A 19,467-nucleotide genomic window follows, 5' to 3' on the forward strand; every position below is an offset into this window, starting at 1 on the left:
ATAAATATATATAAATAAAACTAAATAAACATAAATATAATCTAAGTATTTGCTGGAGTTCTCTTGAGGTCTTCTTTGAGCATCCTGTAGAACCTGGGGTTTTTTTAAGAAGCCTTTCCTTCTACATCAAGTGTTCTCTCTCCTTCATTTTAAAGATTACAAATGACTATATAATGACCAAAAAGATATCATCTGTACTTTTTTTAAGGTAATTCCTATAGTGCACCATTTTTTTTTTCAGAATTCATTGTGATCTCTCGTGTAGTTAGATGAAGTTAGATCTATGGACAATTTCCAGGAGATAACTCCCATCCTAGTTTTAAAATCTGTGAATCTGTGGTGTGAAAACTGGTAAGTGAAGGAAATCAATATGAGCAGTTGTTGCAAAAAAAAAAGAAGTATGCAAACAAGAATTTCTTCAAAATTAATAAACTTCAAATGAGTATCTATATGTATATAATGTAACGGTATATTTTCATATACCTATTTATCCCTCACTGGAGGAAAAAAATATAAAAATATTCCCTAAATATATCTCACTTTTTAGCATTTATAGATATTTGTTTCAAAATATTGAAATCAATTTAAAAATACGCATATGCTTTTACATTTGCTTCCCTCTTATTTCTATAATGTGAATACCAATCTCCAGTAACAAATTGCACAAAAATAAATACTCAACACTTCTAATTAACAGCATTATTATGCAAAAGGTGAGAAAAATAAAACATTTTGGAGAAAAATGTAATTTCCTTAAAGCAAAAAATAGGAAATATATTATGTAGAAGCTGGAGTAAAGCAGATGGTTTTTTGCTGTGCAGGATGAAGTCTGCAGCAATACATTTTGTCAAGGAGAAGATGGATGTTTTAGGTTTTCTTCTTTAACATTTAAGGGTGTTGTGAAGAAAATCAATAGGGAATGCATCTTCATTTTCTACAAGATCAGTGGCAACTTTCAAATACATCAAAAAAAGTGTTTATTTATTATGCATATTTGCACAGTGGAACTTTCTGTTACAGGTTGGTGTGGTTGCCAAAAGACTATAGGAGTTTTGAACTTCCTGCAAGACTTTTCAGGAGTTTGAAATAGAAAGATACTTTATCTTATTCTGTCTGTATCTAAACTGAAGTGTCTGAAAGATTACAGATAATCAGCAATTATTATTATTAGTTTGACTTTTACCCAGTTCAGCCACATAAAAGTTATTGGTCACTACTAGAGCCAAGCTAGTGAATTAAGTACACCCCTTAAGGCTATTTTTATGTTGTAATATTTCTGTGAGGAGATAAATAATTACATTGTATTTACATTTGAAGACTGAAACACAGAATAATTCTTTTGAAATTTCAATTCCACATCTTCCAAAAGCACTTGAAGATCTCCTAATGTGGTTAAAATTATTTGCACATATAATCTACAGAGTATGGTTCTGATAGGAAAAACAATACAATAACAAATGTTACAATACATCTTTAATCATTAAAACCAGGTATTGGATATTCACAGTTAATCATATAGGTAGTTGTACTGTAGTGTCTATAACTTTTTTAACACTTATACAAAAATTTGGATGGACAATGGAAAGTCAAAAGATGCAATTTACTAGAAAGTCTGTAAGATATCAAACAGATATCAGTAATTATTATGTAAGCCAACCACACTTTCATTTGAGAACTCTGGCAGGTCTTAGGGCAAATATACAATTCTTTCAAAACCAAATAATCAAATTTAGGTAAAAAAAAGGAAAAAAAGGATAATTTAATTTAGGGTTATAACTAGTACTTTGAGAGTATCAGTACAACAGAATTTTTCCTTCTTATTGAACTCACACTGATATATCTGTACTGATTCACAATTGATACTGTGAGATCATCATTCTTGAGTTTATTACAAAAATAAATCAAAATGTTTCATAATTCTAGAAGGTACACAGATAAAGTAGAAATTAGTACTACATGAAAAAATATAGAGACAAAAAATAAAGTAATCTATTATGTCTGGTGCATAAATCAAAAACTGAGAAAAGAATGATCTGTCAAAGCACAAATTATCGCTCAGGAAAAAGTACAGCCCTGTAATTTTCTTTTCCCCAAAATTATAGTTGTGACAGGCTCCTGAAATTGCTGACTAAACAGTAACAATGTCACTATAGAAATACAGTTTCTTAATAACAATTCTGAAAAATAAAGCCTGAAATACTCAGCACCTTAAAACTACTTTTGCAAATTTGAAGGAGTTGCTAGGTGAACTTGTAAAAAAAGTTAGTACAATATGCTCCAATGTACAAAGAATGAAATCAAATGTGGCAGAAGGATTCATCGGATCTGGTTGAGAATCTGTGAAAAAAAAGAGCAAGTAGAAGACTCTTTCAGCAAATTTATAAATATTCCCAGGAGACAGGAGGGAAAGACCTTCACCACTGATGTCATGTTGCTCCAACTGAGGAACTCAAGACTTTGATTACCCTGTAGCCCTTCCCCTTTTTTTCCCAAGAATAATCGTATCATGAAGCTAAAAACACATAAGGGCAGTGACAGGTTTAGCAGAACATCAGAGAAAATGCCGTATTATTATAAAAACCTTTTTCTGTAGGATAATTTTTTTTTTTTTTTTAGTTTTTTAAAAATTATTTTCTGTAATAAGGAGGCAGGGAATAAAATCTTTTTCATTAGGAAGTTCAGATTTGGGTTACAGTAAGATTACACTCTTGGCTGTACATACTAGATGTCAATTCCTTTTGTCCATAATAAAATTTCGTACAAGCTCCAAAAAAACCAGCATTTACTTCTCTGCCAGCCTTGTCACTCCACTGGATCAATAAAGGCTTCTGAAATACAGGCTGAAAACAGTGATACATGCTGTTTCAAGTTCAACAAGGAAGTCTTTGTTAAATAACATAGGGTAATACCCAAATTCTCCTGAAAACTAGAATCTCAGTGCATGGAAAACTATATTGAAAGCCAAGAGAAGCAGTTGCTTTGTCCAAAACCTATCCCTAAGTCTCAAAGAGAATAAAGTCATAACAAACTTCTTAGAGATAATATTACAGCCATAACTAACTAAAGCATTCCATAATTATTCTCCACAGCACTTAACAGATCTAATAAGCTTTTTCCCATTGTTACACAGAAACGAAGCAAGGGAGAGAGAACAGGAAGCCACCCAGAAATATGGTTACAGATCTGAAAAATATGGCCAACCAGTGAGTACACTGTCACTTAAAATAGGATTTGTGTACATATAGAACATGACTACATCAGTTACAATTTGTATGAACAAGTGAAGTTCATCAGAATTATGAAAATTTAGGTTGAAAGAGATGTAGTACAACCCCCCTGCAAATCAGGGCAAATTTGATTAGGTTACAAAGGCCTTTGTTCAGTCCAGTCATGATTTTAAAGGATTCATATGACATCATCTCAGAGCAAGCAGTTTCAATGTTTCACTAATTTCAGAGTGATTAACTTTTAATTAATTTATTAAATTCTTAAATTAAGATTCTTAAATTATGATTTCTCTTGTTTCAACTTGTGTTTGTTAGCTCTTACCACTATGTGCACCTGAGAAGACTTTGGCTCTGTCTTTTCGATACTCCTTCATTAGGTAATTGAAGCAAACCCAGTTGGGACTGCTGACCCTACAGACCAAACTTGGGTCACACCATTTGGTATGGGGTGCATATCATGTGATGCCATGCCCAGCATATAAATTTGGGGGAAGAAGAAGAAAGGGAGGGCCATTTGAAGTTATGCATTTGTCTTCCCTAGTCATTATGTGTGATGGAGCCCTGCTTCACTGGAGATAGCTGAACCCCTGCCTGCCCATATGGGAAGTGGTTAATTAATTCCTTATTTTGTTCTGCATGTGTGCATGGCTCTTGCTTTCCATATTAAACTGCCTTTATCTCAACCCATGAGTTTTCTCACTTCTATTGTTCTTACTCTCTCCCCCATCCTGCTGGACATTGGAACCCCCTTTTTCCTGGAAAAACACCATTTTATGATTTTTTTTCTTGTAACTCACATAAATGTGTTTCTAGGATTGAGGTAGATAGTCTATCTCACTTTCTCATATTCTCTCCATGTCCATTTTATCCACTGGTTATCCCTCCCTGTTCTTCCAGGTCTTTACTGCCAATGAGCAGACATATGATGTGCTCTGTAAAAACTTACAGCCTGTGGATCATTTGCATTGGATTTCTGTATCTTTGGATAACTAACTGCTCAGTATCCAACTTGTCATAAATCACCTGCAGCATGACTAATTCCTTCAGGTACTGGATACCTTTCTTCATGGGTCCATTTGCCTGAATGGATTATAGTATCTACTCAGAAGGCATACCTTTTCCTCTCACCTGAAGGGAGTCACCTTCAAAAGCTGAGGGCTTGTGCCCCATTTCAAATCAGTTTGTCAATGCCCCCTTCCCTAGAAAGGGATCCTAGATGCTGGATTTCTCTATTCTCTAATTCCAGGCTATTGAACCTGTTAACCCAGCACTGGAGCAGCCCAGGTGACTATTTGCTGATTGTGTGGTCACTGACTTGTTTATGAGTTCTTCCTCTTCCTCCTCCTCTATCGTGGCCCTGCTTTGGAGTAGCTCTCTCCATCCACTTCCTCCTCCTGTCCCTTCTTAGCAGGAGTTTCTTTCCTTACCAAACAAGCTGACATTTGCATCCAATATTTCTGTTTGTGTGAAGGGGTGACTGATACTGGCACGGGTTGTTCCTCTGGTTCCGCTGCAAGGCCTATCAAGGCAGCTGGAGTAGCCAGAGCTCCTGCTACTTTGTTGTCAGATCTAGAGACCTCTTCCACTTGAGGATAGTGAATTATGTTGAATAGGTCATGGTAGGCCTGGGCCAGGTTGTAGCACATTGCAATGATTTGTGTCTCCCTGGAATTGACAATATGACTACATACTTTTCCCAAATATTTTACCAGTTTTTCAGGATTTTGCACTTGTTCAGAGCTGAACTACCAAAAAATTGGAGGAGCCCGCTGTCCTTGGCACTTGCCCATACAATTGCATGTACCCTGCTGCTTATAACTGGCAGCGCATTCTCACAGTTCACGAGTGACCACCCCACGCCGCACAATGAGGGAGTCGCTCGGGGCCAAAACACACCAGGCAGGAACGTGGCTGTGGCAAGCGGTGGAGCTGCTGGAGACATGAGCTGCTGTGGAGGCATGGTGATAAAGGAAGTGCAGGATCGCGAGCTGAGATTTCTAGGGAATTTATTAAGGTCCACGGGGGAGGGTTCGGGGATGGTGAAGAGGGACGGAGAGCAAGGGAGGATGAAGGGGCTGGAAATCCAAGATGGCAAACCCCGAGTGAGGTTCTAGCAGAGGGTTAAGAGGAGAGGGAAGAGGGGAGTGGTTAGCTCTAAAGAGCCAATCAGGGAAAGCCAAAGGGGAGGAGCTAAGAAGGGGAGAAGATACACCAATAAGCTTACAGCATGGGAGGGTACAGGCTCCTGCTAGGGAGAAATTTCTGGAACATAAACCATATACAGAAATCCTATTAGCACACTGCAACATATAACTATCCAGGTTCAGGGCAGATCTCTGGGCAGTATTCTAATTAGTTGCTTAACGTCAAACAAAACCTGAAACACATTCAGAAAATGTAGCAATATGAGTAGGCTGGTTTGAACATCTCAAGGATATTCAAAATTCTCAAGAGCTGTTGCAACTAGCCTGGAGGAGAATGGAAAGACGAAGAAGAAAGGAAAGGTGAAGGAGTGGGGGACATGTTCCCCCTTATCTGCCCCACAGATTGGCTCTCTGAGGAGAAAAGATAAAGTTGTGATTACTAATAGTTTTCAAGATGTGGTTCCCTAAAAGTATACATATGACAACAATGCTGAGCAAAAATACCAGACTAGTCTCACAAACAGTAATTATTTTATCATATCTTAAGCCAGTGTTACACAGCCCATCAAAATTATATCCTTAATCCAGTCCTCAAAGGTAACAGAAAAAGAACATATAGAGAAAGTAAGTTGTTATGTAACACAATTCTCAGAACAAGCACAACAACTCTGAGTCCAAATAACTCAACATTACGAACAGTGACTATTAAAATAATATAAGCGATACTTAAAACAAATTTGTTTTAACATACTCTGGTCAGACCTGCAGTTAACTCGTCAAAAAGGAATGCTGTGTTTTAACCCCAGCCAGCAACTAAAGACCACACAAGTGCTCACTCAGTGGGGTGAACAGTGGTATGGGGGAGAGAAGTGGAAAAGTCAAACTGAGTTGATTTGTGGATTAAAATAATATAGTAATAATGACAATCATAATATAACAATAAAAATAAGAATAGAAATAAGAATAAATTGTAATGGAAAGAAAAATTTTAAAAAGAGACAAACATAATACCTCAGGAAAACAAATTATATAAATGAAAAGCAATTGCTCACCACCAACTGCCTGATGCCCAGCCAGTACCAAAATAGTGTCCCCCAGGCTAGAATTTCACATTGTTAAGTTGAAGTCAGCTGTTGTGGCTGTGTTCCCTCCCAGCTTCTTGTGCTTCCCCAGACTCCTCCACAGCAAAGTAGCAGGAGAAGCCAAGTCCTTGACTTAGTGTAAGTATTGGCCAGCGGCAACCAAACAGTGTGTTATCCACATTATTCTCATCCTAAATCCAAAATACTGCTAGGAAGAAAATTAACTCTGCTGAAACCAGAACACTTTGTTCAGGGCTTCTGTCAGTCTGATTCTATAACCTCATGAGACCCTTTGAATATAACCAACATATCCCTCCAAACTGATGTTGTCCACAAATTTGCTCTGTCCCACCATACAGGTTGTCACCGAAAAGAATGCCGGCTGCATGATTAATCACAATTAATACTAGCCAGGAGTCTCAGCTCAACAGTCAACCTGATTTTCAACTCATGTTATTTATAAAATATTAGAATAGATACATAGAAGCAGACAATCATTTCGGCTGGAGAAGACCTCTAAGATCTTTGAGCCCATCTGTAAGCCCAGCACTGCCAAATCCACCACTAAAACATGTCCCTAAGTGTCACATCTACATGTCTTTTAAATACTTACAGGGATGGGGATTCTACAACTGGCAGCCTGTTCAATGATTGACAACCTCTCTCATGAAGACTTCCTTTCCTAAGATTCATTCTAAACCTTCTCTGGTGTAACTTGAGCCAAATTCCTCTTGTTCTATAGATTGTTACTTGGGAGAAGAGTTCAACCCTCTCATCACTACAATCTCCTCTCAGGTAGCTGTAGAGAGTGTAAGGTCTCTCTCCTTTTTTCCAAGCTAAACAACCCCAGCTCCCTAAGCAACTCCTCACAAGACTTGTACTCTGGACCCCTCACCAGCTCCATTGTCCTCTACCCATGCTCCAGCACCTCAACATCTTTCTTATATTAAAACTGAACACAGGATTCAAGGAACGGCCATACATTAAGAGTTCTTACGATACACCTAAGTAGTGCGGAGGAGCACTTATCAGATATTCCCCGTAAAAACTGAATAATTCGCTAAGCAAGCTGGTCATCTGCTTAAGGAATTTTTAGTTGTCCAAATTTCATAATCCTTGAAATTTTTATGTGAATTGAAATAGTTTCTTCTGTTTATATCTCATTTTTTTTAAAGAAGATGTTGAAACGCATACTCCAGTTATTCTGAGAAAAGCAGGAGATATAAACCTCTCAGGTGAACAGGGAAAATTAGGATTAGGTTGATTCCATTTTCCAACTTCCCTCACTTACATATACACACATAAACACATTATCTGCACCCTCCCATTACTTAGATTTTCAGTCCCTTTAAAAATGTGCTGATAGCTGCAGCATTTTTCTGGCACTGCGAGTCCTTGAAGTACAGAAAGATATCTCAGTGGCACACATGAGCTAAATGTTTTGTTAGAAATTAGTAATGGTAGAAGTTAGTATTCTGCCTTGATTATAAAGTACAGCAGTTCACTTCTTTGTTAAAACTTAGATCAAGAATGTGAAGAGACCTTCTCCCTAATAAATATCCTTCACACTTGGATTGGTGGATGGGAAAAACTCTTTGGTTCCATGAGACAAGACTTCATTCAACAGCACAAAAGAGAAAGATTTGCTTGTCTAAAAATTTTTTGTTTTCCCATTCTTCAGAACTTTTGCGGCCCTGAATTGCTTCCATCTGCATTTATCATTCTTCTGTTTAACTGAGAAGAAGAAATATGTTTAAGTGAACTGGAACACTATATACCTCTGGGCTGCACACCAATGTGTAGAGACCTACTTTTAACTTCTCAGGACTAGCTCCTACTGTGGAGACAACTTCCTTGACATCTGTAGAATCCAATGGCTTTAGAAAAGTATAAGGAGACTTCATGGGTTTGCCAAAGCAATAAATACATAATTCTTTCCCTTCTATATCTTTGCATTTAATAATTGCTTTCAGAATAAATGGAGGAGAAAATAAGACCAAGGAGGTCTATACCATCCATATTTTCTTTCTGTTTGTCTTTGCAGAATATTTCCATATTCATTTAATTGCAAATATTTCTGTTTCTTGAGCCATGCAGAGGCAGTAATGAAAGTTCTCACAGATTAAATATTTTGAAAATCTGTATTTTCTTGTTTATTGTGCTATGACCTCAGACAGGTTTGAAACAGATGGACAACTCTACTATGGTCTATCATACAAAGGTCTAGCCAAAATATTTTTTCATTTCCAATATGGATTCCAATATCAAACTCCTAAATTCTAGCATATAATTTCATTTTACAGGACCTTAAATGCAATATAATCTACCGTGTAAAATTAAAATAAATTAAATTCTGGATAAAATAGATACATGCTGTAAAGTTATGCTACTGCATCATGATTTTTGAAACCAGTAAACTGCTGCGTCTTATTTTTTAATAGAATCATAGAGTCATAAAGCTATTTAGGTTGGAAGGGACCTTAAAGATTATCTAGTTCCAAATGCTCTGGCCTTGAGCAGTGAACCTTCCAAAAGACCAGGTTGTTCAGACCTGCATCCATCCTGGTTTTGAATACTTCCACGGATGGGTAGTCCAGAACCTCTCTGGGCAACTTGTTCCAGTGCCTCACCACCCCCTGACAACAAAGTATTTCTCCGTAAGCTTAATGTAATCTAAACCAGCCCTCCCCCAGCATTCCCCCTTGTCCTATCACTACATGCCCTCATGAAGAGTGTCTGCCCAGCCTTCTTGTAAGCCTCCTTCACACACTGGAAGGAATCATGCATTCAACATTACCATGTGTCAGGTAAATTAAATCATACGAGAAATTTTATCTTAAGTTAGCAAGCTTATAACATTATACTTGTATGATTAGATTCATATTATCATATTCTCAGGAAAAACATAAACATTACCAGGCAGAAAATTATGAGAAATTAAATTAAAAATTGAACTCATGCATTTAACTTTATAAATACATAAGAAAAATAATTTTATTTACCTTTGTACTCCAGATGGAATCCTGTAAAACTAACAGATCCATCACTCCGAAAAGCCAGATGCATGGTATTTGAACTGCTCTCTATTCTCTCTGGCAGTTTGCTGTCTTGAAAACTCCCAATCAGTGGGCTATTACTGTCTGGCCCATCATAAATATAAAGAAAATCATAATTTGGTTCTATACTGAAGCTAGAGAACAAAAAACAAAAGAGAAACATCAGATAGAATATGCTTTGCCTAGCATTTTCACTCTTACTAGCTTCAATTTGAAGTTTACTATCATTGTTTCAATAAAAGGAAAAAGAAATCTTCCACTGTCAGAAAAAAATGGTTTGTAGAAGTGTTTTATTAGAAAACACAGACATAATATATCTTTTGGTTCACTCCTTAGAAACAACAATTTCCTGCTAGCCAGAAAAAAAATCTTTTTAAACAGAAAAAAAAAAAAAATTACATTTTTTCTAAATGTCTAGAAAAATAAATAGCCTACATCTATTGGAAGCCTAGGCAGAAATGCTTTATGATATAAATTTAGCTTCCAGCCAGACTCAACACTTTCACACAGCCAGGAGATGATCTTCGCCTATCTCTGAGACAAGAAGCATTTTGCTTATGATCAGTTTAAATAAAAAGATGAAGTATTGAAACCTCATATTTTCTTTTGAAATAAATTAAAGTTTGTTATCTAACTTAGTTAAGGTCAAACTTAATTTTAGTTAAGGTCAGAAAGTTAACCAATTTCACTTGTATGGTTGTCCTTGTACAAAAAAAAATGGTTTGTAAAACAGCTATTAAAAGCATGAAAATTCAAACTATGTTGTCTCTACTTGACGGTAGCCCTGTTTGAACTAAATGTAGGCACTGAAGGCCTGATAGAGCTCCATTTTTAACTTCTGGATTATTTAAAAAATATTTCCTTACAAAAGAAATGCAGAAGTAAAAAGTCTACAGCTTTGATTATTAAAGTGCCATAGTTTGTCTTGAGTTTAAAAGGATCAACTGGAGTAAGTTCTGCTCAAAAGATTATTTAACAGTACTTGGTGGAGTATTCAGAGTTTCTCGCCCTGGAATAGTTTGTGTGCCATAAATGAGGCAATTCTCAGTAAGGATTTACTTTGACTAAGACTAAGCTTCTGAGTTTCTGTCAAAGAATCATAGCAACTGACCGGATTTTAAGTTTTTTTTTTTAACTTGGCAAATTTGGGATCTATTAAGTGTTTGTAGTATCTGGGGTCACACTACAAAATATCTTATTTTATTCTAAGATGGAAGATCTCATATCTAAATGTAAAATATAAAGACCAGAATATTCTTAAAAATCTTGAACTCATGCTATTTAACCAAATCAATAAAAGAAGTGCTACTACACAATAGAATGTTTCCTTAGCAACTTACAATATTCTGAAATCACCAACAAAATAGTTAAATTGTTAATTACATAAATATAATTGATTAATATTCTTAGAATGAACTCACCAAAACCCATATGGTGTCACCGAGCACCAAAAACAGACAACTATATGACCTGCCTCTCTAAAGAAATCACCACATTAGCCCCCATCAGAACAATAAAGACACTATTATAGAACAATCAGCATAGGAATAACTTAAATTTGATGGGACATCACAAGTACCATTTTTACCTTTTCTGTGACATATTTATCACCTGGGATGCATATTTTTCACACATAATAGCTATATTAATTTACATCATGTGTTACATACAATGCAGACGGCAAAAATTCTTTTGTGGATTTTAAGCTCAATTTAATCTTGCATTATGATAAAAAAAAATTCTAGAACAATTCCATTTAATAACCAGAAAATCAGGAAGGATCTTGTCAAAATATCCTGAAATTACATGGACTAATAAAACTAAATTTTAAGACTACTTTTGAAATTTTGCCTAAATAGTAGGTGTCATATAGAAAATATGATTAATCAGTAGGTTTTGTCATTAAAGACCATCCCTGGGTTGCAGACAGCTCAGTGAGGTACTCCAGGCTGCTTTCTCAGGAACTGAATCTTAGGTAAATTGAGCACCATCCATCTCAACATTAGCCAGTGTGAAAAGAATGCTTTTAAGGAAACAGGAGCAATGGGTTTCCAAGCTCCACCTATATGTCTATTGACTACTCTGACATATTTATTGTAAGTTGTAAGAAAAATAACAATTACTAATCCCTTTGATGGTCATATTACACATATATTTATACCCTACAGAGCTCTGACCAACTGCCAATAATGAAGTTATAAACACAACTTTAATAATGGTGAGTAAGTAGCAGCTTACCTGATAAATGCTAATGATATAACATAATCACTATTAACAGTGATAGTCCAGTCACAGTCTCTGCTGTGGGGATAAGGATGAGGGAAGTTTGGTGAAAGTATAAAACCTGATGAGCCAGTCAGGTTTCCTCCACAGGGAGCTGTGAATAAAAATAGATTGAATTTGAGGAAAGAAGGTAAGAGACAAAGAAGCAAGTAACAGCAATCTGTTCACTGACATTTAATGTCCTCCAAAACTTAAACAAGAAACAAGTGAGGTATTTAAAAAGCTTTAACAGAAACAAAAAAAATGTATTCCCATTTTGCTTTAGACAAATACCAATATTACTATGTGAAACACTTGGTTTTGAAATGTGTCCTTTTGCTTGCATAACATTATGTCAAGGCTTTTCTGAATATACTGTGAACTTGAAAAATACTCAAGCTAAAGACCAAAAAACTTGACTGGATAAGCTTTCCACTTTTTACTTCTTGTTAAAGGCATTATAAAAGAAGCTTCTTAGGCTATGAAATATGATCTACTTATAGTGATAATGCAATTATCTGCCTTTTCACCAGACAATGCTAATAATTCAGAAGAAGATGAATATAATATAATATAAATTAAATTTTTAAAAAATATTCAATTAATTGCAGTTTTCAAACACAGAGATAAATAAAATAGCTTTTAAGCACAATCAGTATAAAACAACCACATTCCTCTATGTGATTTGGAGGTTCCAAAATGTTGTCGCGTTTTAGTCCAGAAAAATAAACAGCAAAAAGAAGGAAATAATGAAATTTTGTTCTTCAGCATTTCTTATTTGAGACTTCATGCAGCAGCAAGAGAATAATCAGGTTTTCTAAAGATCTTTTTTGAAAGGACTTATAATGTTATTCAAGAGATTCTAGGTAAGATTTATAAAGACTTATATTTTTTAAAATTTTAATTCTACTAAGTGATCATCTGCAGGGCCTGGGAAAGTAATTGATCACTCAGGTCTTCTGTAACACAGATTTTGTGAGTTTTAAGGTTATTTAAATCTCCTACAGAATCACATAGATCACTGAATCCAGCCATAAACCTAACACTGCCGCCACCACCACCAAACTATGTCCCTAATGCCACATCTACACATGTTTTAAATATCTCCAGGGATGACCACTTCCCTGGTCAGCCTGTTCCAATGCTTGGCAACCCTACTGGTAAAGAAATCTGTCCTTACATCCAATATAAACCTCCCATGGTGCAACTTGAGGCCATTTCCTCTCATCCTGTCACTTGTTACTTGGGTGAAGAAATGAACAGCCACCTCACTACAACCTCCTTTCAGGTAGCTGTAGAGAGCAAGAATGTCTTCCCTGAGCCTCTTTTCCTCTAGGCTACACAATGTCAGTTTCCTGAGCTGATCTTCATAGTGCTTCTCATCTGAGCTGTCCACCAGCTTTGTTGCCCTTCTCTGGACTCGCTCCATCACCTCTGTCTTCCATACAGGAAGGGCCCCAGGACTAAACACAGGATTTGAGATGTGGCCTCACCTGTACAAAGTACAGGGGGATGATCACTGCCCTGGTCCTGCTGGCCACACCTTGCTGATACAGGCCAGGATGCCATTGGACCTTCTCTCTCGAGGATACAATTCAAGTTGTTGAAATAAAAGTTCATGAAAAGTGGAACTGTGAGGCTGTATGGGATGTAAAGGCTGCTCATCAGCTGGAATTAATGTTCTTCAGCATAACCCTGTACGTTCCTCTTTTTCAGGTACTTTAATGGTTCAGGTTGCACTATACGCATAACTCAGGAATGAAAACGTAAAGAATACTAAAGAGGATATTCAGGTTATTTACTTTAATCAAGCTTCACTGAAATGCCCACTAAACTTTACAAGTCTGATGATATTTCTGAAGTACTCTGAACTGATGTTTGAGGATACAAGGAAGTTAAATGCTATGTCCTTGCTCCAGACTAAATTCTGCCAATGTCTGCATTCATGATACTTTCCTTAGGTCTTGATTTGGTTTAGTTCTCTGTTAGAACATTGATAGAATATTTTCATATTAGTGACTTCTTTCTTATGCACTTTCTTATGCACTTCTTATGCACTTTCTTATGCACTTCTTATTCACTTTATGCACTTTATAAGAAAGTAACTTCTTTCTTATGCACTTCTTTCTATACACACCTTAGCAGTTACCTTTTCTGTTTACAGTGAGATTGGTTCTTCCACTTACTCCTCCCTAAGGTCTAGTTAATAATCAAAAAGAAAAGAAATGGAAAGTACACTACACTAGACAGTCACAATATATTTTATTTCAAGGTATTCCATTAACAACAGTAAAAAGCTAATAAAAAACATAATCTTCAACTTTGTAAAATATTTGCCAGGTGTAATTTTCTTCAGATAGAACAGTTTCAAATTATTTTAATTTAATTTAATAAGATAGTAAGTTGAAAATGTTACCATCTAATGAAAAACTTATTAGATGTTTTCCTTTTCCAGTTTATTATCTTCTCCAAAGTTATTCATAGCTTTTATTTGTCTGTATGTTTGAATTCAATTTTCATGTGTTTCAGAATCCATAATTTTCTGAATTTAATGTGTAGAAAGTTATTATTAAGTGTCATAACCTTATTTTTAACTGAGGACAGACCATCTCTGAAAACAAAATTTAAAGAACACCTTTTACAGTATTAGATATAATATGTAAGATTGAACAAATATAGGAAGCCATCTAGAAAGAAAGGCAAATGTCAAAGCAGTATAAAAATATATATTTTTAATGTGTTACACAGTAAAAACTAGATGTAGGTTATGTCAACCTGTCTTTATAAACCTCTTTGTAGACACAGCGGTAAGCAAGCACTGGACCTCACTGTCTCTGTGCTGATCCTAGCACATCTAGTTTTTACTATGTAAGGAAGTATAGGTTGGGGTTTATTTTTATTTAAAATCTATTTCATTTGTCTAGGAGGCAACAAAAGCTTACATGACACCTTTGGGCTTTTATTTATTTATTTATTTATTCATTTGTTGAATTACATCTTAACAAAAGCAATAGAATGTATGGTTTAATTTATTTTTTCTGGTTTTTTTGTTTGTGTGTTTGGTTGGTTTTGGGGTTTTTTATTTGTTTGGTTTTGGGGGTTTTTTTAGTAAGACATATTAAATAAAGAATGTTTGAGTTTGAATGGAATTTTAAATATCATCTAGTTCAACCCCTCTGTGATGACCAGGGACATCTTCAACTAGACCAGGTTTCTCAGAGCACCATCCAATCTGACCTAGAATGTTTCCAGGGATGAGATATACATAACCCTCTGGGCATTATGCTTCAGTGCTTCACCACCCTAACTGTAAAAAATTTCTTCCATAAATCTAGTCTGAAGAAAAAAAAAATGAAATAATCATAAAGAAATACGAAAAAAGTGCTGAAATTTTCCTTTATATTTATTTCATATGCATCATTTTGAGGAAAGCACCACTGGAATTAACTGTTTACCATAAACCCTTTTTTATAGATAGAAATATGAAAACCAAGATCTTGCTTGAAAAGAAACAGTAGAAACAAGCAAAACCAAGCCACAAGTAATAAATAAATAAGTAAATTGCAACTGACGTATGAACTTCTGACGAAAGTCTGAAACTTCTGGGAGACAGTCTGTACTTCCCCTGAATGTACAGTTAACCTGAATCCTAAAATGACTTTTTACATGCCAGAATTTTTAATGTCATCACTGAGAAAAACTAAGCAAACACAATCACTTAAGATTCTGCTATCTAAGCAAGATTAGATACAGAAAATCTTTGGAATAGAAAACTTGTAGCTATTTTGTGCACCACAGGCATAAGACAAAGAATTGCCTTCTGGCAGAAACATGCTCTCAAATTTATGGTTTGTCACAGTATCTTCAGTATAGAAGAATTCCTAATTACTATCTTTCATTCAAATACATGAATAATTATTTAATTATTTGGGGTTTTTCCCATTGCTACTACCTTTGAAATGAAGATGTTCTTAAAATTTTGGTAGAAGCAAGACTATGGGAATAAAAACAACAAAGGCACTCCCACAGGTAAGAGCAATTAACAAGTACATTTACCTAGTTTTGAGCATTAATAATTAGGAGGTTTGAAAAGATACTTTAGCATGTAAAGAGCTAATAAAATAGATCTAGAACATGGTACAAGTATACACCTTGGGAATTATCCCTGCCTCTTGTTCTTTCATCAAAATTATGTCTGTTTTTTTCTAAAACTTTGATAAACGATGATGATGTTGAAGTTATGTGTAGGATAAGTAATGCACAGTTTGGATTTACAGGCATAGAAGCAACATTAATGAATATATTACAAGTTAGGAGGAAAAAATCAATAAACTTCAGGGTGTACTGAGCTACAACACACACTTTTGAAATCTCTTAGCTCCAAGGCAAGGTTTGCACACTCTACTTTAGTCTATTAGCAGTTCATATTCCCCAAGAATGCATCATTATAGGAAATCAATACAAGGTAACTTCGTACTTGATATTTGGGCAAATAAATCATCATAATAAGCATTCTTGCTACTCTGTGTACAGTAGATGTTGTGCATGAAGTGTGGAACTTACCAGTATTAGGTAAATGGATGCATGCAGCTAGAAGCAATTGTATGTATATTTAATATGTACCATGGACAGAATGTCAGTTGAGCTTCTACATTTAATCTATTTCATAATATCATCAACTCACTATTGATAGGGATTAAAACTGCTAGTACTGCTTTATAATAGTGTAATTATTTTTCAGTTGCAACATATATGTTAAAAAGAGCAATCCCAAATAAGGCCAGAATGATAGAAGAATATTTTAACTATAGAGCCCAGAGTCCTAGAATTTCTTTTACTTTTTACTTAGATATCTTAGATGTTCAGTTATCATTACTATAAAATGCGTATTTTCACATATAAGAATTATAAGAGATGAGCAATAAAATATTTCTTTACTGCAGTCTTCCAGTTCTTGTATTCAAGCCAATACACTCACACTACACAGGAAGGCATAGTAAGGAAAGCAAGAAGAGACAAAATAAGACTTTGACACATTAAGTAGAATAGCCAAGACACCAAGTCAGTACTGTAGTATGTTTGCAAACACCTGTCTGCAGATATGCATGAATAGGGTAGATGGTGTGCATGGATGCATATGCAAACAGAATGCAGATTTTATTTGTAACAGCTAAAGTCAAGTTAAGGTTATTAAAGAGAGTTTTCGAAAGCCTTACGGTGTTCTTTGTACTTGTGATCCCTCGCAAGTTCCTCCCTACAATGTTTGTCCAAGAATAAATTACCAAGGATGGTAGTCATTGACACTGAGTTTTTTGCTTTCTCTGTCCCATATCATTAAATTATAAATTATATGGCCCTGAGAGGGGAAGGATAAGAACTATTATACTAACAACTACAGAGGAAGTGTTTTGGTTATGACTGTCGAGGTTTATGCAAAATAACTTGTAAGATGTGCAGTATACGCATGTTCTTTAAACAAGTGCCTGGAAGAGTGTGATTCATTACATAAGGATTTCTATTTTTAGGAAAGCATTATTTAATTTGTTTTTTCTGCATACCTATACAGACTGGTGGGTTTGGCTGCCAGAAGTACCGATTTTCTACCTGAATGCAGGTTATTCTCTCATCTCCTTGAAGTTCATAGCCAGGGTCACACTGAAAAATGACAGTGTCTCCAGGTTCTCTTCCATCACCATTTCTAGTTCCATTCATGGGGACACCAGGATCACGACAGGCAGTGGCTACAGAACCTAGGAGTGAATTGAAAAACATAAAAATAAATTTTTGAAAAAAATAGCTTATCAATCTTTTTTTTTCCATTTTGTTACACTTTTCTAATCAGGAAGCTCTGCAAATTCAAAATTTTCTTCATCACTTTAAAAATGTTGAGAAAGTGTTTAGCAATCTGCTGCTTTTATACCATTAAATCTTGTTACCTAGTTTAGTTATTAAAAGTGCCTAATTTTTCCTTTTTTTTTTTTTTAATTCTGTGGAGCACTGCAATATATAAAAAGGAAAGCAGGAGATTTCCTATTACCTTTGACCATTTAGTACTTTTAACTTATTTTAATATGCATAAAGGAAAAAACAGATTAAGGATTTCAGTTTTTTCAATAAGGTATGCTTGTATACATCTTCAATTCTCCACAATTCTATAGCTCATAAATGTATGTATGGTGTAACATCTTACAGTGACCTTGGAAGTGATTTTCGTTGATCACTCATATCTCTACCCTTGTACATGACCTATCTACAGCACTAGACTTTTGTAGTAATAATACAGAAATCACAACAAAAAATACACACAGATTTTGACTGAGAAAATGTACAGCTATATATAATGCATAAGTATGGATTATTACTAAGAAAATATACAATCAGAATGACTACAAGAAAAGTATAAAAAATTTACAGATTTTTTTCCTCATATTGAACATATTCTAACCAACATATTAAATATATTATGCAAAAAAATGTAAGCTTAAGCAAAAAATAAGTACATCAATGTTTAAGTAAATATAATTTCCTACTAACATTATAGAACTGAAACGTTATATGCATTACAAATGAATACCAAATGTCAGACTTGCCTGTGGAATTAGTCCCACTGAGCTCAGCAATCTGTGTAACATAAACACCAAGTGGCAGCACTGAGATTTAATTCAGATGCCCTCCTTCTGGGGAGGTAATACCAGCAGACAGCAATCTATTCTCCAGAAATGTGTGTGGGTTTTGTATTTACAATGTTTTTGAAGAGCAAATCTTGGTCTAAAAAGGTTATTTCTCTTAAAAAAATCCCATATCTCCAAGTACCTTTTTTTTGAAGACATTTTAATAAAAAATATGAGAATTGGCTCTATAAAGTTATTGGGATTTTTATGGGGTTGTTTTTGCACATAAAGAGTACTGAATACAGGGGGAAAAATCCCCACAAAAATCCTCACCAAAAATCAAGTATGAACACAAGTAGGGGAAGATTTTCCTCCTGCATCCTCAAAGGTTAAATAAATATTTCTTTAAAATGTTAACTATTGCATAATAAATGAAAGATATTTTTTTTAATATCTATATATTGTCATGCAATTTTTAAAAAAATTCTGGTTTAGACACTACCAAGACTCTTGTTTGTAACTTTAAATATGCTGCTAGGTTTAAATTTAGAAAAAATATGACTAAACTATGAAATTAAGAGATTCGCTGGACTGTACTAGCAGTTTTTGCAAATGTTGCATGCAAGAGAATAAGATACTTGGAGCTAGATTACACTGGAATAAAACTTTATCAAATGTGAAGAGGTTCATAAGGTTAATACAGGTCAGAAGTAAAAGAAAAAATCCTTAAGATAAACTTAGACTGAAACAAGTCGTAAACCCAGTCATATATTAATGTGTATCCCTCCCTGCTGCTGGGAACACAGGATGCACTGCATCTTTGGACTGGTGTTGGCCAGTCAGAGCAGTCCATATTGAAGAGAAGTTCTGCACACTTCAATATTACCTGCCTTGAATTTTGCCACAAACAAGAAAAACACTTCTCTGCTTTATCAAAACATGCAATTCCAGAAGAATGGGGGCTGATTCTTACTCAGAATTTGTAAACAATCTTGAAGGGTCGAAGAGAGAAAGACAGTATAAAGCTTGTTATTGTCTGTAAATCATATTGCTCTTCCTAGATTGCATCAGTCTGCAAAAATATT

The 19,467-nt window shown here is 35.0% G+C and overlaps 1 protein-coding gene across 1 annotated transcript in view; it reads right to left on the bottom strand.

The window, feature by feature from the left end:
• The window catches only part of CSMD3 (CUB and Sushi multiple domains 3), a 596,977-nt gene that overhangs the window by 159,966 nt on the left and 417,544 nt on the right, over positions 1-19,467 (bottom strand). Inside the window, exons 28-30 of the mRNA XM_085053430.1 lie at positions 17,330-17,521; positions 11,748-11,886; positions 9,456-9,643 (exon numbers count right to left, since the gene is read on the bottom strand). Coding sequence (XP_084909556.1) covers positions 9,456-9,643; positions 11,748-11,886; positions 17,330-17,521 — 519 coding nt within the window. The remainder of the gene's footprint in view (positions 1-9,455; positions 9,644-11,747; positions 11,887-17,329; positions 17,522-19,467) is intronic.

This window comes from Lichenostomus cassidix, chromosome 2 (genome assembly GCF_008360975.1).
Source record: "Lichenostomus cassidix isolate B80296 chromosome 2, HeHo_3.0, whole genome shotgun sequence".
Lineage (NCBI taxonomy): Eukaryota > Metazoa > Chordata > Aves > Passeriformes > Meliphagidae > Lichenostomus > Lichenostomus cassidix.